This window comes from Rhipicephalus sanguineus, chromosome 8, assembly GCF_013339695.2.
Source record: "Rhipicephalus sanguineus isolate Rsan-2018 chromosome 8, BIME_Rsan_1.4, whole genome shotgun sequence".
Taxonomy (NCBI): domain Eukaryota; kingdom Metazoa; phylum Arthropoda; class Arachnida; order Ixodida; family Ixodidae; genus Rhipicephalus; species Rhipicephalus sanguineus.
In genome coordinates this window covers 153,408,093-153,432,906 of record NC_051183.1, presented here as the reverse complement: position 1 = coordinate 153,432,906, position 24,814 = coordinate 153,408,093, and the positions used below count along the sequence as shown (strand labels likewise).

At 48.6% G+C, this 24,814-nt stretch overlaps 1 protein-coding gene across 1 annotated transcript; it reads left to right on the top strand.

Annotated features, from left to right (window-relative positions):
* Positions 1–13,924: 13,924 nt before the first annotated feature.
* LOC119403009 (vacuolar protein sorting-associated protein 4A) lies at positions 13,925–18,595 on the top strand. The gene is made up of 2 exons (XM_037669988.2): positions 13,925–14,212; positions 17,682–18,595. The coding sequence occupies exons 1-2, from the start codon at positions 13,925–13,927 to the stop codon at positions 18,552–18,554; spliced, it is 1,161 nt and encodes a 386-aa protein (XP_037525916.1). The 3' UTR covers positions 18,555–18,595.
* The last annotated feature ends 6,219 nt before the right edge of the window (positions 18,596–24,814 follow it).

The following is a 24,814-nucleotide window of genomic DNA, read 5'->3' as shown; positions in this document are numbered from 1 at the left end:
AGTGTACAAGCAGCGCCATCTTACTGATGGAAGATAAATTAGACGGAGAAAAAAAAAACGAATGCGCGACAGAAAAATCCAACAGCTTCGTATTTCACTTCTGTTTTGAAGCGTTCACATCCGAGTGCTAACAAAAAATTTAAGAATTGTCACAAAAGATGGCTACAGCGAAACGTCGTGAACTCACAATCGCATGCGGATTAGGCCAGATGAACAAAATAAATGCGCACGTCTGAACAGAAAGCACAAAAGCATCGAATTTGTCTAACGTATCCCGGCTTTCTTTTTGTTTGTTATGAAATGGCATAATAACGAAATGAGCCCGCGCAGCTTCTATTCTTCCATTGAAATTCTATAACATGCCGGTGCACAAGACTGTGGTTTGTTTATGAAAGAGCCAGTCTGCCGTCCTTCATCGCTTTTCTCTTTTTATCGCTATAGAAAGCGTACCGTCGGAAGTGTCCAACCTTGCAGATTTCTCTAGAAAGTGAGTAGCAATTTTTAAAAAGGAATTTTCTAATGTGCGTTCGGTCTTCTTCTATTGATGTGGGGACGCCCACAACACTGGTTGGTGGACGCGATGATGATTGTAGTGCCGGTGCAAGTCGAAAACGGGAACCACAGGCAGTTTTAGCGCGATAGCGTTAAAGAACTCTTTTCGCAGAAGTGCCGGTGTCGGCGTCGGTGTCAGTGTCGTTGGTTGTGAGCGAAAAATCGTCTTGTCCGTGACCGGAAAATCGAGAAAAATGCAAATAAAATAAATAAAAATTCGGCAGATCCCACGTACCGTGGGAGTCGATGTTATGCGAAGCAGGCGCGGGATGGGGACTGTGGCGTAATTTTTCACACACAGCAAACGTTACGGAATAACGCTAGTGAAATGTGGAAGTGGTGTAGACACGCTCATATGTTGAAGTGTTGCATATGTATTATATAACCAGTTGTTTACAGTTAGGCCATTGCTTGGAACTGCACTCAAATTCACTTTCGTACTTCACAAACATACGCGTTCAACGTACAGGCGTCACAGTACGAGATGTAATATCGCAGTAAAATCTGGTACAAGCGTACATTGCCATCCGGCGTCACACAATCTGAACTGCATAGCGAGTTGGTGGTTTAAAGCCGGCCACCCATTACAAAACGCACCCACTGCGCGTATTCCCTTGCGAGTACGTAGCGGGTGCGTCGCAATTTCGAAATAGTATCACGCGCGTAATTGCTGCTTGTTTAAAGCATGCCACCCATTACAAAGGGCATACACATTAGTGCGCGCATACTCTTACACACACGTAGTGTTTGTCCTAAAAGTGCTGTTGAAGAGGGGGGAAACCTTTACCTTCACTGTAGGTATGTCATAGCTGGCCGACTGAACATAGTGCCAAGCGAAACGGAGCGCGATGAGGATGATGCCGGATATCGCGTGCATCTCTTGAGTACGAAGCTTAAGCGTCCCCCAAATTTTTTGCAGGCTTCATTACGTTTTGTTTAATATGTACAGAAGCATTGGAACGTTGTAATGGGTCGTCCTCTTCAGCGCCTTCTAGTGGGTCGCCCTCTTCCCCTCTTCTCGGAGAGCACGCCCCTCGTGCTCTTGCTCGTGAGAGTCTGCGAGTCTGCGCTCTGTCGTTACTGTCGTCGCTGCGCATCGTCGCCGTCGATCCCGCCGTCAATAAACGCCTTTACAAAGTGGTGGAGAGTGCTGTACCGTCCCCACAACTTCGTTCTCCATCTGATGCCCCTGGAGCTTCGATCCCGTACCGTGCCATCTACCATGCCGCAAGACGCCGCTCAGCAAACGCCGCCTCCTGCCCCGACCGCTTGTCCCGGTGTCCCCCGTATCCGCGACCCTCCTGTCTTCACCGGCGCGGATGGCACCGACGTGGAGGACTGGCTCACGATTTACGAACGGGTGAGTCTCCCCAATAAGTGGGACGAAGCAGGCAAGCTGAGCAACTTGGTTTTCTACCTCGCGGGTGTGGCAGGCATGTGGTACAACAACCATGCATCTGATTTCCCGACGTGGTCCGCTTTCAAGACCGCCATCGTCGACGTGTTTGGCCGCCCTGCCGTTCGTAAGCTGCAGGCCGAACAGCGTTTGCGAGAACGAGCTCAGCAGGCCGGCGAAACCTTTACCAGCTACATTGAAGACGTCCTCGATTTGTGTAAGAAAGCCGACGCCACCATGTCGGAATCTGACAAGATGCGGCACATTATGAAAGGCATCGACGACGATGCCTTCACGATGCTGCTCGCCAAAGACCCTCGCACAGTGGCGGAGGTCATTAACCTGTGCCAAAGCTACGAGGAGCTGCGCCGGCAGCGCTTGATGACCCGTCGCCCGCCATCACGCGATGCCGATCTCGCAGGCTTGTCGGCAATTCCTGACCACTCCACCTTGCTCGCCGAAATCAAGTCGTTCGTGCGTGAGGAAATTGCGCGCCAGGTCTCTCTGCTGGCTTTCACTCCACCGCAGCATGTTGACCAGCCGCCAACTACACTTCTGCCTCCTCTCCGCCGAGCGATTCAGCAAGAAATCGCGGAGGTCATTCCCGAATACCACCAGCCGCCTCTAGTGCCTGCACCACTAAGCTACGCGCAAGCTGTAGCCAGGCCGCCCCCAGCGATTCCTGTGGCTGGCCCGCGGAGTTACGCCGAAGCCGTCGTCGGACCACAGGCCTTCGACGCGGCTGTGCCGCCTACATACGTCGACGTCGTCCCCAGGCCCCGACTGCTGCCCACAGTGCACTCATATCAGCAGCCGCCTCGTCCAACCCGTTCTGCGACATGGATGGGACCCGCGAACCGCTGGCGCACTTCCGACAACCGCCCCATTTGCTTTACGTGCGGTTGCGCCGGTCACGTCGCACGCTACTGCAATCGCGTGCAGCCGCCTCGGGTCGCATCAACCCTGACCAGCTCATCAAGCAGCCCTTATTATGACCAAGCGCCGCCTATGTCACCGACGTCCCGCCCCGCACCATCTACCCGCCGTTCACCGTCTCCACGACGTCGCTCACTGTCGCCGATGCGGCCACGTCCGGGCTCACGCGACCAGGAAAACTAGTCGTCGCAGTCCACGAGGCAAGGGCTGCGACGCTATCGAACTGCGAAAGCCCTCAGCGAAGCCCCTCGAACGTGATTGACGTGTTTGTGGACAATGTTCGCGCATCTGCCCTTATCGACACTGGAGCCGCCGTATCCGTTATGGACGCCAAGTTTAGCCGACTACTGCGAAAAGTGACGACGCCGCTTTCCGGGCTCTCCCTCCGTACAGCCAGCGCCCAAAGTATTCACCAAACAGCGGTGTGCACAGCTCGCGTCATTATTCAGGGTGCTCTGTACGCCGTCGAGTTGATCGTAATTCCTGCCTGCTCTCACGACGTCATCCTAGGATGGGATTTTCTCTCCCGCCACGACGCCGTCATTCATTGCGCACCAGCCGAAATAGAGCTCTCACCATTCTCTGAATTGGCGCCGGCAGACAGTCCATCGGCTGCGGGCAAGGTACTTGTCAAAGACGACACCAAGGTGCCTGCAAACTCGTCGACGGCAGTGTCAGTGTACTGCGCCAGTCTCTCCGACACTGTTGCACTTCTCTCGCCATCTGACCGTGTTTGCACGAGGAAAGGCATGCTGGTGCCTTTCGCGACCGTGCAAGTCACTCAGGGCAGTACGTCAATTTTTGTTATCAACCCATCTCCGTACAGTGTTATGTTGGTCCGAGGGGAATGTCTCGGCAGCGTGGAACCCCTCGAAGACGCACAAGTTATCGACGAACCAGATGAAATGCACTGCCACAGTTCCCGTACGCTCGGCGCTGTTTCGACGTCTGGTTCATCACCCGCTGATGTCTTTGGTTCCTCCATTGCTGACGACCTTACACCGGTCCAGCGTTCCCAGCTTCTGGGCCTGTTGGACGAATTTCGCTCTTCTTTCGATGTCGCTCAAACTTCTCTCGGCCGCACTTCCGCCGTTACGCATCGCATCGACACTGGCGCCCAGCCGCCACTGCGGCAACGTCCATATCGCGTATCTCCCACAGAACGGCGTGTAATCAACGAGCAAGTCGACGACATGCTTCGACGAGATGTTATTCGACCTTCTAACAGCCCCTGGGCGTCTCCTGTCGTTCTTGTTGCGAAGAAGGACGGTTCTGTGCGGTTCTGTGTGGACTACCGACGACTGAACAAGATCACTCGTAAGGACGTGTATCCACTACCGCGAATAGACGACGCGATTGACAGCCTGCAAGGAGCAGAATTCTTTTCATCTCTCGATTTGCGCTCAGGGTACTGGCAAGTACCCATAGCTGATGACGCTCGACCGAAGACCGCCTTTGTCACGCCCGACGGCTTGTACGAATTCAACGTCATGCCGTTTGGGCTGTGTAATGCGCCCGCCACCTTTGAGCGCATGATGGATACCGTTCTGCGCAACATGAAATGGCACACCTGCTTGTGCTACCTCGACGACGTCGTTGTTTTCGCTCCGGACTTCTCAACGCATCTTCAACGCCTGCGGCATGTTTTGACGCGTTTGAGCGACGCCGGTCTACAGCTGAATTTAAAGAAGTGCCGATTTGCAGCACGGCAGCTGACAATACTCGGTTACGTCGTGTCCAAGGACGGTATACTTCCCGATCCAGCCAAGCTTCGGGCCGTGACCGAGTTCCCCAAACCTACGTCCGTCAAAGAACTGCGCAGTTTCGTAGGACTGTGTTCCTACTTTCGGCGCTTCATTCGAAACTTCGCGACCGTCATATCGCCGCTGACGAAGCTCCTCGGAAGTAACGGGTCCCTCAATTCATGGTCGTCAGAGTGCGACGACGCTTTCGCGAAGCTCCGTCGTCTGTTGACGTCGCCTCCCATACTACGCCACTACGACCCTACGGCCCCTACAGAGGTACACACAGACGCCAGCGGTGTTGGCCTTGGCGCTGTCCTTGCGCAGCGCAAACCAGGGTTCCCTGAATATGTCGTGGCATATGCAAGTCGTACGCTCACCAAAGCCGAGACCAATTACACCGTCACCGAAAAGGAATGCCTGGCGATCATCTGGGCCCTTACGAAGTTCCGACCTTATTTGTATGGTCGCCCATTTGATGTCATCACCGACCACCATGCACTCTGCTGGTTGTCATCATTGAAGGATCCATCAGGCCGCCTCGCCCGCTGGGCACTTCGCCTACAGGACTACGATATCCGCGTGCTGTACCGCAACGGACGCCAGCATGCTGACGCCGACGCACTCTCGCGCTCCCCCTTGCCTGACGACAATACCCACAGCTCAATGTCTCACCATGCCGTTTGTTCCATCGACGTTCACACTGTCGCTACCGAACAGCGCAAGGACCAATGGATCGCTTCACTGCTAGACTTGCTCACTGATCCTTCGGCAACACCATCCACTCGCGCGTTGCGTCGTCAAGCCCACCATTTCGCCATTCGCGACGACCTCCTCCACCGACGCAATTACAACGCCGACGGCCGCCAGTGGCTACTCGTAATACCCCGCAGTCTGCGTTCTGAAATATGCGAATCGTTCCACGCTGATCCGCAGTGTGCGCACTCTGGGGTCTCGAAAACATACCACCGCATTCGCCAACGGTACTTTTGGCGAGGCATGTACCGCTACGTGCAGAAGTTCGTTCGCTCCTGCATCGATTGTCAGCGCCGCAAAACTTCAACGCACCAGTCACCAGCAGGTCTGCAACCTTTACCTTGCCCTGACCGGCCGTTTGGGCGCGTTGGCATCGATTTGTATGGGCCACTCCCTCTGACTTCGGCTGGTAACCGCTGGGCCATCGTTGCTGTAGACCACCTTACGCGATACGCCGAAACTGCCGCCCTCCCAGCGGCTACAGCGCGCGATGTAGCCTCCTTTCTGCTCCGCCGGTTCATGCTGCGCCACGGTCCACCCCAGGAGCTTCTCAGCGATCGAGGCCGTGTCTTCCTGTCGGAAGTCGTCGAAGCCATCCTCAAAGAGTGCAACGTTGTTCACCGCAAAACTACTGCTTACCACCCGCAGACGAATGGGCTCACGGAACGCTTTAACCGCACACTCGGCGACATGCTCTCGATGTATATCGCCGCCGATCACACAAATTGGGATTCCATTCTACCTTTCGTCACCTACGCCTACAATACCGCCCCTCAAAGCACCACTGGATTCTCACCATTTTTCCTATTGTACGGCAGGCACCCGTCGCACACAATCGACACAATCCTTCCATACAAGCCGGATCGATCTGAGTGTGCGCCTGTTTCTGCCACAGCCAGACTTGCTGAGGAGTGTCGCGAGCTTGCGAAGACCTTTACTACGCAGGACCAAGAGCGGCAGAAAAGCATCCGCGGTGAGACCAACACTTCTGCACCCACGTTCCTACCTGGAGCACTCGTATGGCTCTCGGTCCCCACCACTGCAACTGGCCTGTCTTCGAAACTGCTGCCCAAATACGAAGGCCCCTACCGTGTCGTCGAATGCACATCCCCGGTCAACTACCTGATTGAACCCATCGACCCATCTTCCGACATGCGCCGTCGAGGCCGCGACATTGTCAACGTGGAGCGCCTCAAGCCCTACCATGACCCGCTCATAGTGACCAGCTGCTAGGTCGCCAGACGGCTCCCTTTTCGTACCCGGGGTAGTTGTACAGAAGCATTGGAACGTTGTAATGGGTCGTCCTCTTCAGCGCCTTCTAGTGGGTCGCCCTCTTCCCCTCTTCTCGGAGAGCACGCCCCTCGTGCTCTTGCTCGTGAGAGTCTGCGAGTCTGCGCTCTGTCGTTACTGTCGTCGCTGCGCATCGTCGCCGTCGATCCCGCCGTCAATAAACGCCTTTACAAATAATAAAACAAATAGCGTAGTGGTCGTTTAGTGCACGCCAACTGTGAAGGGATTATTACCACGGTCTTGTTCAGTCAGCCTGAAGAAATGAATGGAGTCGAGCAGAACACTTCGTCTGTTCCAGCACCACTGGTACGCCGACGTTGTAAAACGAACTGTAGCGCTTCCACTCATGCCAAACGTGGAACTTAAACGGACATGAGACGTGCTTGACAGAACAACAGAAGGTCCCTGCTGTTTTTCACTTTAACCCCGAACCCCCGGAATGGTGATGAGGGGGGTATTTTACCGAAAATTATTATTGAAAATAGGCGTTTGTCTCAAACAGTCAAGACCTTAAGCAAGTGCCCCCCCCCCCCCCCCCAAATAATGTTCAACCAGCTCCGCTTCGCGAACACCGATGTTACATCGAAGCTCGTGGCGTTCCCTTCGTCAGGCTAATGCATTTCTATGTTTGCATGTCTTTCAGCTATGTTGTATCACTGCTCTTTAGTAAACACCTTGTTCAGCTTAGTGCTCGTGGTACAGTTATTGCATATTGACCGTGCCACTCTTATAGACAGGTTTACAAAGAAGCCTTCGCTTAGATTGTTCTGATATGTTGCATCACTGCTTTTTATTTAACGCACTTTTTAAGCTTTCAGGTTGTAGTATAGCCACAACCTTTCATAACCACAAGGTATCACGTCACAGTGGTGTGACTGTGGTAACGCGCACGCCATTTGTTGGGATAACTGCCGCCTCCTTCCTTTTTAGTGGAAGTTGTATGTAGTGGAATTTACCCAATTTACGTTGCACATACGCGTTTATGATGATGATAGCTTTCTGATAGCCCGCACACATTTCTGTGGCACATACCCGTTTGTTGGGCTGTTGCCTTCATTTTTAGTGGACCAGTGATGAGTACTGGGATTTGCCCAATGTATGTGGCGCGTATCTTTTCATGATGCCCAGAAGCGTTACCACGGATCCCGGATATGAAAGGCTCGACCAAGGACGGCTTCGCTGTTAAAGTTCCTGGCTAAGGGATTGCCTCCCACTAAAACTTTTCATTGAATTACTGTATATGGATATATGGGTCAGGCGATGGTGTTTTAGAGGGCATAATTTGTGCAAACTTTTCTTCTCTGGTTTGTGACAATTTTTGTTTTTGCAACATTTAGTTGTAGTATTCCTGTTCGGGAACATTCGAAAAATTTTCGAGTCGATGCGCACTCCATTTTCATTACTCGAAATTGTTCCAAGTTGAAGATGTGGTATTCGCAGACCGCTAATAATTATATGCCTTGAGTAGTTGGGCCCTTAATACTCACGTTTGTGCAACTAGCAAACGTGGGGCACCTATAATCCCTTTATTCGTACTGCCTACTTATTATGGGCGCCGCTCTGCGTAATAGAAAAGGATAAATAAAATCACAGCTTATAGGAAAGCATTGGCCGATTAACGCCTGTCAAATTATTGCTGTAAACGCTCCGCTATCGCAGCACCATCACTCGCGGAAAACGACGAAGTGCGAAGCGCGCCAGCTTTTGCCAGCTGGCGAAGAGGCGAAGGCACGTTCTCCCCTGGAGTGGGCTGGACGTTCCCTCGATCTGGGGGTTGTGGCCAAAGTTTCTGTGGTTGCTGCTCATTTTTTATCTTGCTCAGTGCTCCTTTAGTGCTTTTGCCAATCAGTGAGTGCTGTTTGCGCTTGTAAGAACAGACATGCCGTTTTCCTCACCTGGACCAGGGGCTTTCCTCTGGTCCGCTTCTCTTCCGCCGCAGGAGATACCAGTGGCCATGTTCTTGCGAAACGGCATCTCTTCTGTTCCTGTGGCCCTTGTCCCAACCCATGATGGTAACATAAGGATGAAGAATCCCAAAGTAATACAAGCGGAGCTGCGAGCCGCCACAGCACACTTTCAGACCATTTCGGAGGTCCGCCAGTTCGGCAGGGGAGGTATCCTCTGCTTTTCGTCTGACCAGCTTTGTGTTCAGGACCTACTGAAGTGTTCTATGTTCGCTTCCAATCCGGTGAGCGCATTCATCCCACCTCACTTAGCATGTGTGAAAGGACTTGTGCGTGGTGTTGACGTCAACATGACTCCGTCGGAGGTATTAGAGATGTTTGCAGAGGCTGGTGCAATTTCAGTGTTTAGGTGTGGGCGAGTTATTGATAAGGCTAAAGTCCCTACTGAGTCGGTGATTGTAACTTTTGCTGGGTCGAATCGACCAACGGAAATTAAGGCGTGGCCTCTTATCTACCGCGTTGAAGCGCTTTCGCCTCGACCCCTGCACTGTGTAAAATGCTGGCGCTATGGCCACACGATGAAAGGGTGCAGATCTGCTCTCAGATGCCGTATGTGTGGTGAGCCTCACAGTGCAAGTGATTGCCAAAGCAAAGAAGAAAAATGTTGTCTCTGTGATGAAGCGCACAGTGCGGACTATCCCAACTGCTCTGCAAAGGCAAGAGAAATCCGCATTCTCGAAATTGTAGATCGTAGACGCTGCTCCCGAAAAGAGGCCTTAGCTGAAATTCAGAACAGGAGTCAGGGATATGCCGGCGTAGCAGCCCGTAATACATCAATGGAAGCGGCTTTTTCCCAATCCATAGCGGACGTGGTTGAAAGAGCAATAGAAAAGGCTATGGAGCGCCTTGCTGCACACATTTGTGAGTCTCTGTCACAAATTTTAGCCAACCAGATGGCTCGCACATTTGGGACGCCGGGGGATGATGGGATAACTTCACAAACCGCAGAGCTTCCACGATCCCTGAATGACACAGCACCTACAATCACGCCGTCGTATGCTGACAATGCAGGACCCTCTCTAGTTGGCAACCAGTGCCAAAATAATGATATTAATGATGAAACCCAGGAGCCTGACGACATGGACTTGGACCCTAAAACGCTAAAACGATCTAGATCCCCTCTATCGAAGAAAACAGGCTCACCGAAACATTCAAAAAACAAAAAATACCTGAAGGACAAGGAAAGCCTTTCTAAGGTAGATTTCTTAAAAGAATCCATTTTAGACAAGGCGGTCTCGGAATCAATTCTTTCGACAAAATAGGGTCACTGAAAATTCTCCACTGGAACTGTCGCTCTATTCACTCGTCAATAACAGATCTAATATATTTGTCTTCTAAATTCACACCAGATATAATTGCATTGCAGGAGACCTGGCTCTCCGTACATAATGTTTTTCATTTAAACAGTTACCGATCTTTTAGACTAGACCGTCCATCGAGAGGTGGAGGCTTAGCATTCTTTATCTCAAACAGAATTAGTATAAAGGCGAAAATCTCCTACAAGTATATGTCTCCTGAATGTGAAATGTTCGCAATAGACATTACATTACCAGGATGCCAACCTTTCTCGCTAGTTAATGCGTACTTTCCTGAGGGTGTCCAAGACACAAGACTGTTAGATATTGCAATCAGTTCGTGGTGCCAGGAAAAAATTTTAGTCGGGGATTTTAATTCCCATCATACGTGCTGGGGATTTAAAACTGATCAGTGTGGCAAACGATTGTGGGAGTGGTCAACAGACAATAATCTTTCGTGCCTAAACGCGAGAACTCCCACGTTTATTCGCAATCGATGCCGATCGGCCTTAGATCTAAGTTTCGTAAGTACGGCTATTTCTAGCTCGTCCTGGACAGCGCTGGACTGTGCCACAAACAGTGATCATTTTCCAATAACTTTCGAGATTTCTTGCCCAATAACCGCACCTTGTTCTCAAGTTCGAGTCTTTGTGAATTATAATAAGTTTAAAAATAACCTGAAATCAGCGTTATCATCACACTCTCAAGAGAGTAACGATTTCAAAGCGATGAAATTAAACGCGGTTATTAAACGAGCCTACAAACGAGCTGAATTTACTGTCGAATCTTCCAATAGAGCACCGTATAGTCCTTGGTGGAATGCAGAATGCACACGAGATCACCGTCGACGCAAGGCAGCTTGGAAGCAGCTCATTCATAATCAATCCCCTAAAAATTGGTCTGATTATAAATTCATAGCAGCTAGTTTTAAACGCACCGTTGCCCAAGCAAAAGAGGACTACGATCGCAGACACTACGAGTTCCTCTCTAACCCTAAAAATAAAAAAGCACTGTTTAGATACATGAGAACAAGGAAAATACTGCCGTCTCCGTTAATTCGGATTACGAACTCCTATCGACAGCGGAAATGACTACTGCTCTTGAGTTAATTGCTACAGGACTGGAGAATAGATTCACATCGACTATACCAAATAATTGGCAAAATTGTACAATCACGACAGATTTTGATAAAGTTACAATGTCCGAACTATCCCACGTGATTAAACAGTTACCCTTTTCAGCTCCAGGCCCCGATGGAGTTACAGTGCAAATGATCCAAATTTTATTCAAGTTATCTCCTAGTGAAATTCTTAATGTTATAAATTATTCTTTAAATTATGCCTGGATCCCTTATGATTGGAAACTAGCGAAGATAATTCCGGTAACTAAGAAACACGGATCAGGTTTAAACATAGAAAATATTAGACCAATATCATTGACTTCAAACATGGTCAAACTCATAGAGAGGGTCCTGCATGGCAGAATAACTATTTGGATGGAAAATAAGTCAATATTAAGACCTCAGCAAATTGGCTTTAGATCCGATTGTTCAATCTGGTGTGCACATGCAGACTTAGAGAGCCGTATACAACTTGCTAGAAAACGTAGACAATATGCCGCACTAGTGACACTCGACATTGCTAAAGCATACGACTGCGTTGAGCATTCCATTTTACTTAACAGACTACAGGTCTTAAATTTTCCACAATATATGACGGCGTGGGTAGGAGAATTTTTAAAATCACGGGAATTTTATTGTGTCAAGGATGGGTGCTCTTCATCTAAATACAAACAGAATCGCGGAGTTCCCCAAGGAGCGGTTCTATCTCCTCTTTTATTTAATATACTAATGAGTTCAATTCCAACCTGTCAGAATATCTATGTATATGTGTATGCAGACGATATAGCATTTTTTGCAGCCGACAGTGATATTTATGTTCTACAGCAAAAATTGCAAATCTACATGAACATGTTGGAAATATGGCTTCGGTCGATATCAATGGCATTAAATGTAAACAAGAGTGCTCTCCTGGTGTTTCCTATAGCAGGTTCGATTTCACTCTCTATTGCATATAAACAGGAACCTATTCCGCAAGTAGACTCTCTAAAATATTTGGGTGTTTTATACAACGAAAAACTTAACTGGAGTCCACATATCGAGTACATTGCAGCTAAGGCGCAACGGGCTTTGGGCTTATTGCGCAGAATGAGCAATCGCAAATTTGGTGTACGTAGGGACACAATGATAATGGTATATAAGATGTATATGCGTCCAATATTAGAATTTGGATGTGTGTTGTTCTCGGGTGGACCAGCTTACAAAATTAAGCCGTTGATTATCTTGGAGCGGGAAGCTCTGCGCTTGTGTATGGGACTCCCTAGGTTTGCAGCAGTTAATGTTATGTATCAGGAAGCGCGTCTGCCTTCATTGCTCTGTCGATTCCGTGTTTTAACAGTACAGACATTTATAAAATTTTATAGCTTGCCGGTAAGAAGAGCGGAATATGTTTTTATCAGTGACCCAGATTCCTTCTTTCTCGCTCATTGGCCACGATATCACACACCACAGATAATCTTCGTACAAAAGAAACTGGAAATTCTAAATGTCAACATCAGAGACATAATTGTAACCAATAGCTCAAATCAGGTTCTTATGATAGATTATGAAGAGATTTTTCCTCCAAAGTCAAAATTTCAATCCCAAAAATTCTTAGAGAACAGGTTAGAGGATTTTCTGATACATGCACAAACACGAAACATAATAGCCACTGATGCTTCCGTGAACGAAGAACGGGCAGGCGTAGGAATTGTCTCCCAGTCGCTGGGCTGGTCATTCGCTGTGAGGTTACCCGATTTTACTCCGGTTTTCGAAGCTGAACTCATGGCCGTCATCATGGCACTGCGAAAACTCCCGACAGACGAGATCAGGGCGATAATAATAACTGATTCGCTCTCCGTATGCACAGCACTTACAGTTTCACATAACTCTCGTGCCCTCAAGACATTTCGATCTTTAGTTCCGTCTCAGCTGAAGCACCTAAAACTAGTGTGGGTCCCAGGTCACTGTGGTTTAAAATTAAATGAAATGGCTGATGCTTTAGCGCGCGCATCACTAGATCTCCCAATAATCCAGGTTCTTCCAGTGGTAGAATATTTCACCGCAATCAGATACAGAAAATCGGCAATTCACACTGATAGGATGGAAACAATAACAACGTGGACGGAATACAAACATCTCAACTTCCCATGGAAGTCTCATTGGAGCAAATCTAGACAATCTGAAGTTACGATCACCAGATTTCGATGCCGTGTCCCCCCATTAAATCTATACTTACACAGAGCTGGTCTGACGATATCGCCCCTATGTCAATTCTGCGGAGAATTAGAAAATATTGCACATTTCTTTTTGTCATGCCGCAGATATTCAATTATTAGATCACGACTGCTCATTACTCCGCTGTTAAAAATAGGCTTAAACTTAACTGAAGAAATTATACTAAGCTTCGGAGCCTCAGGGTTGGGATACTGCCATAGGGATGCCTTCAATGCCGTGTGTAATTTCATGCAAACCACTAAACGTGTACCATTTTAATCTTCCTTCAAAAACGCTCTTAAATAAAATGCGGTTCAATATATCTAATCTCACCAAAGTGTTCTGATCAGGTTAATACGGCTATCTGAAATACGAGCGCAATAGCACAATTTTTGAAGTATTAATTTGATGTCTTATTTATTGTTACCATTTCTACTCTTAATTTTTTTTAACCATTTTACATTCTTCGAATAAGATTTTAAGCTTCAACTACATATTCTTGGCCCATCCCCCAGAGTGGGTACGTGCCATAGAAAAGTAGGCAAAACAAACAAACAAACAAGCACTGTCCCCTCGTGAGCCAGGACTGCGGCATCGTGGCTCCAGAATTCACCGACGGCGACCGCGTCGCGTCTTGCTAGACGTGCAGCGAGGGCAAGCATCGCGCGGCATCCACAGCCATGGTGATCCCGGTGACGCTCATCAACGACATCAAAGCGGCCGTCGACCTGTCCAACCAGGCGAATGTCGAGGATGGCAAGAAGCAGTTCGCCAACGCCATCCGACTCTACCGCAAGGCCATGGAGTCGTACTTGAACGCGGCGCTGCTCATACGCAACACGTGCGCTCCGTTTGTCGAGAGGGCTCAGAAGCTGAAGGAGTTCTCGGGCGACGCCGCCGAGCAGGAGGTCGTGGGAGAGGGAATTCCCGAGCTGAAGAGGATCTTTGAGATCGCCGTGCTCTCACAGGTGAGCGTTAAGGAGCAGTTGTCGCAGAAATTCCGGTGTCGACGTCGTTCGTCGAGCGAAAAATCATCATTGCCCGTGACGAAAAAATTCCCATGGATGCAAATAATAACAAAAATGATGTACCCTAGGTGGAATCGAACCCAGGCCTTCGAAGTGGCAAGCAGGTGTTCTAACACAGAGCCACGCCGATGCTGCACCTGTGTGTGTGTGGGGGGGGGGGGGGAGGCTGACCGGGGGACTGAACAATAATGGCAAGCGAAACAGAGCGCCATGAGGATGGGGCCGGATATCGCTATCGCGTTCAACTCTTAAAGGCGAAGCTTAAGCGGCCCCCTCCCCCTTTTTTTAGGTTGCTTAGCGTTTTATGTTTCGTTGAACGATGCGATCTAGTCGTATATGTGTTCTTTATGGGAAGCTTCTTATATAACAGCAGCGCCACAACACCTCGCTTAGCCAGCCTAAGCTTGATTAGCGGCCGTGCCTCATATAACACGAGAGACGCGCCCCGCCACGATGGTCTAGTGGTTATGGCGCTCGACTGCTGACCCGAAGGTCGCGGGATCGAATCCCGGCCGTGGCGGCTGCATTTTCGATGGAGGCGAAAATGTTGGAGGCCCGTGTACTTAGATTTAGCTGCACGTTAAAGAACCCCAGGTGGTCGAAATTTCCGGAGCCCTCCACTACCGCGTCACTCATATTCATATTGTGGTTTGGGGCGTTAAGCCCCAGATATTATTACATTAACACGAGAGACGCTGCACGTTCGTGATGCTTCTGCCGTTGTTTAATCACGAAGGAAACTCCCCTCTTATTAGCCGCGAGAGCGACCTTACACGTGGCGGCACCATCACTGCGTTAGTGTGTATACGTCGCCCGTGCGCTTTGTGTAAGTGTACGGAGCTGCTGTTTCTGTACAGTCATTCTGTGCCCCGTAGCTGTCTTAAACGCCTTGCACAGATTGGACACTCTGCAGATACACGGACACAAATTCAAGAAAACCCTTCGCAGATGTGCAGACGGCATTGACAAATTTCAATTCATCGTAAGTGTCGAGAGCCTCTTGGCTAGCCATTGCGATTCCGAGAAGCCCACTTGCCAGAAAAAGCACAAAGAATGCTCTATTCAGTGCGAGGAAAACGTCGTGTATGAGCTTCCGTTGTCGTGTGGCAATAAATACCTCGGACACACAGGAAGGTGCGCGAATGACAGGCTGCGTGAGCACGCAAATAACGTGCGCACTGAAAGTGCAGGCCATCTCGCTATTCATTGCAGAAACTGTGGGTGCGCCCCCGTGTATTCACAGTGCAGTGTCATAGGGCGAAGCGCAGCGCAGACAACACGGGAAATCATCGAGGCGGCGAAGATCGCGATCTTGGGGAACATGTGTGTGAGCGCACGTCAATCGAGCTGACGAGAAAGGAATTCGTTTTTTTAAAGGTGATAGGAAGGGTGACCTGAGGGGGATGGTTGCATCCACATGGACTGGTAATCTTATAAATATATTTTTGTACTCTCATGTTATCGTTGGCTACACGTCCTTCACATGTGTCATGATAATTAATAATCTCGTACTTATGCGCCTGCGTGCGTTGCTTAGTTTTTCCTATATTTTCATGTGTCTGCTTCGTAAATAAATAATTTGTTAGAGTTAGCACTGCATCCACGTCGTTCCTTTGTGTTCCTGTTCATTCGGTGCGCTATAGTTAAGGTGGATTACCAACATGTCCAAGCTCACGTTCTAAAACTCTCATGAGATTCCTGAAAGCTGTAAATGAACTACAACTACTATGCCTTTTCAGCAAAAGCTTTTAGAACCTGTTCTTATAACTTTTCATGTACATTTAAAGACACCTTGCGTTTGGCGCAATATGGCCATGGTCGCTTTTGCGCCTGAAAACCCGACACAACCAACCAACCAACCAACCAACCAACCAACCAACCAACCAACCAACCAACCAACCAACCAACCAACCAACCAACCAACCAACCAACCAACTCGGCCATCCTGGCTGCGTTTGCCATTTCTTGGTATCCATTCCGTCGCCGTAACTCAACATCGGCTATCTGTCCTTCTCGTTAAGTGAGCTTCCTAGGCCCACTTACTGCTCTTAATGTCATGTAGGTTATCGACTGCCCTTTTAGATGCGAAGTATCTTATGGCGGAGCTCAATCCGGTGGTGGTGTGCGGCGTGACCGACCTTACTGCGTATGCGCATACCCTCTCCACTCACCCTCTCCACTTTCCCTCTCCGCTTTCCCCTGTCCGCTTTCCCTCTCCCCTTTCCCCTCTCCACTTTCCCTCTCCCCTTTCCATCTCCACTCCCCCTCTCCACTCTTCCTCTGAAACGGGGGCTAGACATGCCGAAATTCTCTCCTGCGCAACGCCGCGATGAGCACCAGCGCATGCACGACCCCTACCACTCTCTCTCCTCTCCTACGCTACCCCCCTCTCGCACGCCTGCCGACTGCGTTCCTCGCTATCGTGCACTCCACACCCGTGCACTCCATACCCAATTTCCATTTTCATTTCCTTCTTCCTTTTAAGAATCACCTCCCCCCCCCCCCCTGTAAGAATAAACGGCCAGGCTCAAGGAAGACAAAATGCGCGTAGCGTTCCTCGTCGCGTTCCACGACGCGAGGTCGGTAGCATGCCCAAAGAACGCCAACCGATCGCGATCGTGCAAGTGCTCAAGCTTCGCATCGCCTCATGGTCCCCTTTAGCGGGAAATGGTGTAATTTTTTTATTTTCCACTCTGCTGTTTTCCTGTGTCTTAATCTCACGCCTGTTATTATACGCTGGATAACACGCTGCGTGGTCCATAACTCTTCATAGTAATGGTTCAGAGTGTCAGTGTCCTTAACTAGTTCTCTAGTTTCTTTGTTATTCTCGAAGTCTCTGCCCTATATATTACAACTGACCAAATGAAATGATTGTACGTTTCCCGCTACACTGATAGTTGCGACTTGCGATCATCAGTTGAGAATTACTACTGCATACGCACCTGCCCATCCTCATTGTTCGGTGAATTTCTTTTGCATGAGCAGTTTAGCTTTTGAGAGACTTCGAAAATAAGCAGTCACATGAGCAGTTAGCTTTTACATGAGCAGGTTAGCAGCTCCCCTAGATAAACAACCTCTTGTACAAATTCCAGTATGTGGTTGCCAATCGCGAACTCTCCTTTTGTTAGGCCTCCCAACAATTGCATATTCGCAATTGCATATTCATCCTTGGACTTGCTCTGCATAAGTCTTGAATAATAATTTTTCCAAAAGTCGTCATCATTGATGAAGAGCACAATGCCGCCTGAAAATTTCTAGTTATATCATTGTCGGTAAAAGATAGCCTGATTTCAGGTACAAAGGTCCTAAAATTTATGAGCAGTTGACCGATGTCAAGTATTTAACGCAACGGATTTCTAGCAGCACTAGGTATGTATCGGAGTGAGTAATCTCTATGTTCCCCTCGTAGGTGCTGCCTCCATGGTGCACCGCTGCTGGAACTGTCATTGCCGGCAAGAAGCTGAACTTCGACAAGGATATCCAGGGCATTGACGCGACCAAGCTTGTCTTCACCCAGATTCTGAATGACCCGAAGGCAAAGTCCGCATCGACGATCCTACTTCATGGGCCTCACGGTACGGGGAAGTCCTTCTTGGCCAAGTCCATCTACGTCAAGTACCCCGAGAAGTCCATCTTCATCGTCGACATCGACCAGCTTATCATCGGCGGCTTGTCTCACGACCCTGCTAAGATGACACAGATGCTCACGAGGAACTACAAGAAGCACAACACCGGAGTGCTGGTTCTGGACGGTCTGGACCAGCTGTACTTGGCGGAGTACCCGGACGCGAAGAAGCCCGTAGTGGAAGCCATTAAGAGAGAGCTGCAAAAATACATGAAGGATTTGGCCGATAAGAAGGAATACAAGGAGATCGTTATTGCGACGTCCTTCATGCCTTGGCTCATAACGGACGACATGAAGGGAACGTTCCAGGCCAAGATCAACATTCCCATTCCGGAGAACGAGGACGCACGAAAGGCGATCATCAAGGCGGAGCTTGGAAAACTTCGAGTGCCCACGTACAAAGATGGCGACATCCAGAACCTGGCGAAGAACACGAATCGCTTTTCTCGCTACCAGTTGCTGCGAATCATCCGGTACGCACTGGCGCGCAACTTCAACAACGTCGAAAACATCCCCATGAAGGAAGACGCCGAGCGGCTCAGCCACATGGTCAAAGAAGACATGGACAAGGTGAGCGCAATTATCAAGCCTGACCTCTCCGAAGAAGACGAGCCGAAGCACAAGGCGTTCATTACGGCGAATCCCACGGCCAATTAGAGGAGGTGGCTCGCTGAGTGTACAAGCAGCGCCATCTTACTGAGGGAAGATAAATTAGACGGAGAAAAAAACGAATGCACGACAGAAAAATCCAACACCTTCGTAGTTCACTTCTTTTTTGAAGCCTTCACATCCGAGAGCTAAAAAAATCTAAGAATTGTCAGAAAAGATGGCTACAGCGAAACGTCGTGAACTCACAATCGCATGCGGATTAGTAGTCCAGATGAACAAAATAAATTCGTACGTCTGGGTAACAACAGAAAGCACAAAAGCATCGAATTCGTCTAACGTATCCCGGCTTTCTTTTTGTTTGTTATGAAATGGCATAATAACGAAATGAGCCCTTGCAGCTTCTATTCTTCCATTGAAATTCTAGAACATGCCGGTGCACAAGACTGTGGTTTGTTTATGAAAGAGCCTTTCTACCGTCCTTCATCGCTTTTCTGTTTTTATCGCTATAGAAAGCGTACCGTCGGAAGTGTCCAACCTTGCAGATTTCTCTAGAAAGTGAGTAGAAATTTAAAAAAAGGAATTTTCTAATGTGCGTTCGGTCTTCTTCCATTGATGTGGGGACGCCCAAAACACTGGTTGGTGGACGCGATGACGATTGTAGTGCCGGTGCAAGTCGAAAACGGGAACCACAGGCAGCTTTAGCGCGATAGCGTTAAAGAACTCTTTTCGCAGAAATGCCGGTGTCGGCGTCGGTGTCAGTGGCGTTGGTTGTGAGCGAAAAATCGTCTTGTCCGTGACCGGAAAATCGAGAAAAATGCAAATAAAATAAATAAAAATTCGGCAGATCCCACGTACCGTGGGAGTCGATGTTATGCGAAGCAGGCGCGGGATGGGGACTGTGGCGTAATTTTTCACACAGAGCAAACGTTACGGAATAACGCTAGAGAAATGTGGAAGTGGTAGAGGCACGCTCATATGTTGAAGAGTTGCATATGTATTATATAACCAGTTGTTTACAGTTAGGCCATTGCTTGGAACTGCACTCAAATTCACTTTCGTGCTTCACAAACATACGCGTTCAACGTACAGGCGTCACAGTACGAGATGTAATATTGCAGTAAAATCTGGTACAAGCGTACATTGCCATCGGGCGTCACACAATCTGAACTGCATAGCGAGTTGGTGGTTTAAAGCCGGCCACCCATTACAAAACGCACCCACTGCGCGTATTCCCTTGCGAGTACGTAGCGGGTGCGTCGCAATTTCGAAATAGTATCACGCGCGTAATTGCTGCTGGTTTAAAACATGCCACCCATTACAAAGGGCATACACATTAGTGCGCGCATACTCTTACACACACGTAGTGTTTGTCCTAAAAGTGCTGTTGAAGAGGGGGGAAACCTTTACCTTCACTGTAGGTATGTCATAGCTGGCCGACTGAACATAGTGCCAAGCGAAACGGAGCGCGATGAGGATGATGGCGGATATCGCGTGCATCTCTTGAGTGCGAAGCTTAAGCGTCCCCCAAATTTTTTGCAGGCTTCATTACGTTTTGTTTAATAATAAAACAAATAGCGTAGTGGTCGTTTAGTGCACGCCAACTGTCAAAGTATTATTACCACGGTCTCTCTAGCCTTGTTCAGTCAGCCTGAAGAAATGAATGGAGTCGAGCAGAACACTTCGTCTGTTCCAGCACCACTGGTACGCCGACGTTGTAAAACGAACTGTAGCGGTTCTACTCATGCCAAACGTGGAACGGACATGAGACGTGCTTGACAGAACAACAGAAGGTCCCTGCTGTTTTTCAGTTATGCTTAGGTGTTCTGTGTTGCATATGCGACATGACAGCCAACACGCAAGCCTTGGTGAAGCGGAACCTGAAGGCAAAATCTTCATCATGCAATGTAGAGCCTCGGTGAATAGTGGTATGCACTTTGCGCATGAGGACTCACGGGCATGGTTCGAATATTTTCTTAAGTCACTCGCGCTGCTCTTCGCCCACGACGTCTTTTTTTTTTTTCTTTTTCTTATGAGTGGTGCCGGACGCCGTGCTCGCGTGACTCGCGTTTCTCCGCCGCAGGTAGACTGTACTACCGCAGGGCCGGCGAACGCGTCGCCGGCCGCGCCACCGGGCGCCTCTTTGAACGCGTGAGAAAAAGAAAATCACAGCATACCCACGAAGTGAACGATGACGAGTGGGAGAAGCTGCGGCGGATCATCAACCGTGAATCCCCCCGTACATTGCCCACTCGATCACGCAAAGGCGTGACAACACGTGTGTAGAGTATATACAAAGTTGTTTATTCATCACATTGCGTATATGGTGTTGAAATGTGGGCGGCGTTTTCCTTTCATTATGACCGCCTTATGATCGGTGAAATGTAAGGCCAAAGGTTCTTCTATGGGATCCAACCTGAAATTTGCGAAGACGAGCCTGAAGGAAGTGCGGAGATGAGCAGTCATCTTTGTTTCTCTTCCGTTTTCTCTTTCTTTCCTCCTCTCTTTCCCTCGTTTTGTTTTTTCCTGTTTATATCTCTTAATTTCTATTTTCTTTCTATATTTTATTTCTTTATCTCTATTTCTCGCTTGCTTCCTCTTTTCCAATTTTTATATGTAGTTTTGCCGGCGTAGTGTCATCATCATCAGGACGCTCGAAGAACAAGAGGAAGAAGACTTCTCTTTGACGCGGATCTTCGCCCGTAAAAGCAAAAATTGCTCTCTGACGCAAAGGAAAGCTGCCAAAACTGCATAAAATACAATTTATGTTATATATATTTGTTTTCAACAAAATAAGTTTACCTGCGAGGGTTTTTGACTCCTGCCACTAAATTGAACCACATTGCCGTTGGGTGACTCTAGTGGTCGTACTTTCCCGACTTTCAGAGTCAATATAAATATATAATTCCTTTTTGATTGAACAAAAGCATGCGATGCGACAAACAATCTTGTCACCACAATCAAATAACGTTTTCTGAGCGGTCGACACTCACTTTAAGGTAATTAATTGCTGTCAACGTTGTAAGAGATCGCGTGAACGGAGAGGCCACGACTGAAAGACCCAGATATGTTATGACATTCCAGCTGACCATCCGAGAGAGCGTAATGTCAATTTAGGGTGCATTTAGGTTCATTTTTGTCTAATAGCAGGAACCGAACTCCTTGTGTCGTCTGTATCGGAAGGCATGCCTGAGCACGCCATCTTCAAAAGGCAATAGAATGTACGGATTCAAAAGTGGCTGCTTGGGCTAGTTGGTATCTCTTGATGATTGCCATAGCGCGCCATTAGAGCTAAGAGGATACAGGTGAGGACGAGCGACACAAGCTCATTTGTCTCATTATCCCAGTCCTCAGTTCGCGCTATAGCAGTCATCGATACGGATTGAACTGTGAGTTCGATTAGAACAGAGCGGGTAGTTGCATTGTCAGGATTATAAATGCATAAATGCCTTAAAAAATTGGGGGGAGTTTGCTCTAAGTCGCACAAAGCTTGGCAGAGAGAAGCACGAACCTGTCGCCGCTTGTACTCTTCGTCGACCGACACGTGAAGCTCCGAGATGCGCGGCTTTCTCCTCGGGAGTACGCAGCTAGGCTATGGACTATAGAGCGGAGGTTGCGCGCGATGTCTCAGTCGGTGGGCCTGGCTTAGCTACTGCGCATGGGCAGATTGGCCAGATGGTATAGTAGCTGGTCGTTAGATGACGCGATGCTTGCTTCCTCTATCTTTTTGTCTTTTGATCTCTCTTTCTGCTTCTTTCTCTCTGTTTCGTTGATGTTCTCTCTGTCTCTCTTTCTTTTTCTTTTTTATTTCTTTCCCTCTATTTCTCTCATTCTTTCTGTGCTACGCTTTACTGTCTCCCCTCCTCCTTTCCTTCCTTCTCACCATCAGATCTCTCCTCCTCAGGCTCTCTTTCCTTTGCCACCCCTGTCTACACTATACTATACAAGGCTATTCTATGCTCTGCTAGCGTGCATGGATAGCCGACTGGTTAGGACGCTCGCAAGCTGCAGGCGCTCATCATCTCCGGGGCCTGACGGTGTGACATATTCAACGCTCGGAGACCTTGGAGAGAAGGCGCGACACGTGCTGCTGAAATGAAAGGAGAACGCCGCCCACATCTCAACACCATATACGCAATGTGATTAATAAACAACTTTGTATATACTCTACACACGTGTTGTCACGCCTTTGCGTGATCGAGTGGGCAATGTACGGGGGGATTCACGGTTGATGATCCCCCGAAGCTACTCCCACTCGTCATCGTTCACTTCGTGGGTATGCTGTGATTTTCTTTTTCTCACGCGTTCAAAGAGGCGCCCGGTGGCGCTGCCGGCGACGCGTTCGCCGGCCCTGCGGTAGTACAGTCTACCTGCGGCGGAGAAACGCGAGTCACGCGAGCACGGCGTCCGGCGCCACTCATAAGAAAAAGAAAAAAAAAGACGTCGTGGGCGAAGAGCAGCGCGAGTGACTTCAGAAAATATTCGAACCATGCCCGTGAGTCCTCATGCGCAAAGTGCATACCACTATTCACCAAGGCTCTACATTGCATGATGAAGATTTTGCCTTCAGATTCCGCTTCACCAAGGCTTGCGTGTTGGCTGTCATGTCGCATATGCATCACAGAACACCTAAGCATAACTGAAAAACAGCAGGGACCTTCTGTTGTTCTGTCAAGCACGTCTCATGTCCGTTCCACGTTTGGCATGAGTAGAACCGCTACAGTTCGTTTTACAACGTCGGCGTACCAGTGGTGCTGGAACAGACGAAGTGTTCTGCTCGACTGCATTCATTTCTTGGCGTGCACTAAACGACCACTACGGTATTTGTTTTATTATTAAACAAAACGTAATGAAGCCTGCAAAAAATTTGGGGGACGCTTAAGCTTCGTACTCAAGAGATGCACGCGATATCCGGCATCATCCTCATCGCGCTCCGTTTCGCTTGGCACTATGTTCAGTCGGCCAGCTATGACATACCCTACAGTGAAGGTAAAGGTTTCCCCCCTCTTCAACAGCACTTTTAGGACAAACACTACGTGTGTGTAAGAGTATGCGCGCACTAATGTGTATGCCCTTTGTAATGGGTGGCATGCTTTAAACCAGCAGCAATTACGCGCGTGATACTATTTCGAAATTGCGACGCACCCGCTACGTACTCGCAAGGGAATACGCGCAGTGTGCCTTTTGTAATGGGTGGCCGGCTTTAAACCACCAACTCGCTATGCAGTTCAGATTGTGTGACGCCCGATGGCAATGTACGCTTGTACCAGATTTTACTGCGATATTACATCTCGTACTGTGACGCCTGTACGTTGAACGCGTATGTTTGTGAAGCACGAAAGTGAGTTTGAGTGCAGTTCCAAGCAATGGCCTAACTGTAAAAAACTGGTTATATAATACATATGCAACTCTTCAACATATGAGCGTGCCTATACCACTTCCACATTTCTCTAGCGTTATTCCGTAACGTTTGCTCTGTGTGAAAAATTACGCCACAGTCCCCATCCCGCGCCTGCTTCGCATAACATCGACTCCCACGGTACGTGGGATCTGCCGAATTTTTATTTATTTTATTTGCATTTTTCTGGATTTTCCGGTCCCGGACAAGATTTTTCGCTCACAACCAACGACACTGACACCGACGCCGACACCGGCATTTCTGCGAAAAGAGTTCTTTAACGCTATCGCGCTAAAACTGCCTGTGGTTCCCGTTTTCGACTTGCACCGGCACTACAATCGTCATCGCGTCCACCAACCAGTGTTGTGGGCGTCCCCACATCAATGGAAGAAGACCGAACGCACATTAGAAAATTCCTTTTTAAAAATTTCTACTCACTTTCTAGAGAAATCTGCAAGGTTGGACACTTCCGACGGTACGCTTTCTATAGCGATAAAAAGAGAAAAGCGATGAAGGACGGCAGACTGGCTCTTTCATAAACAAACCACAGTCTTGTGCACCGGCATGTTCTAGAATTTCAATGGAAGAATAGAAGCTGCGCGGGCTCATTTCGTTATTATGCCATTTCATAAGAAACAAAAAGAAAGCCGGGATACGTTAGACAAATTCGATGCTTTTGTGCTTTCTGTTCAGACGTGCGCATTTATTTTGTTCATCTGGCCTAATCCGCATGCGATTGTGAGTTCACGACGTTTCGCTGTAGCCATCTTTTGTAACAATTCTTAAATTTTTTGTTAGCACTCGGATGTGAACGCTTCAAAACAGAAGTGAAATACGAAGCTGTTGGATTTTTCTGTCGCGCATTCGTTTTTTTTTTCTCCGTCTAATTTATCTTCCATCAGTAAGATGGCGC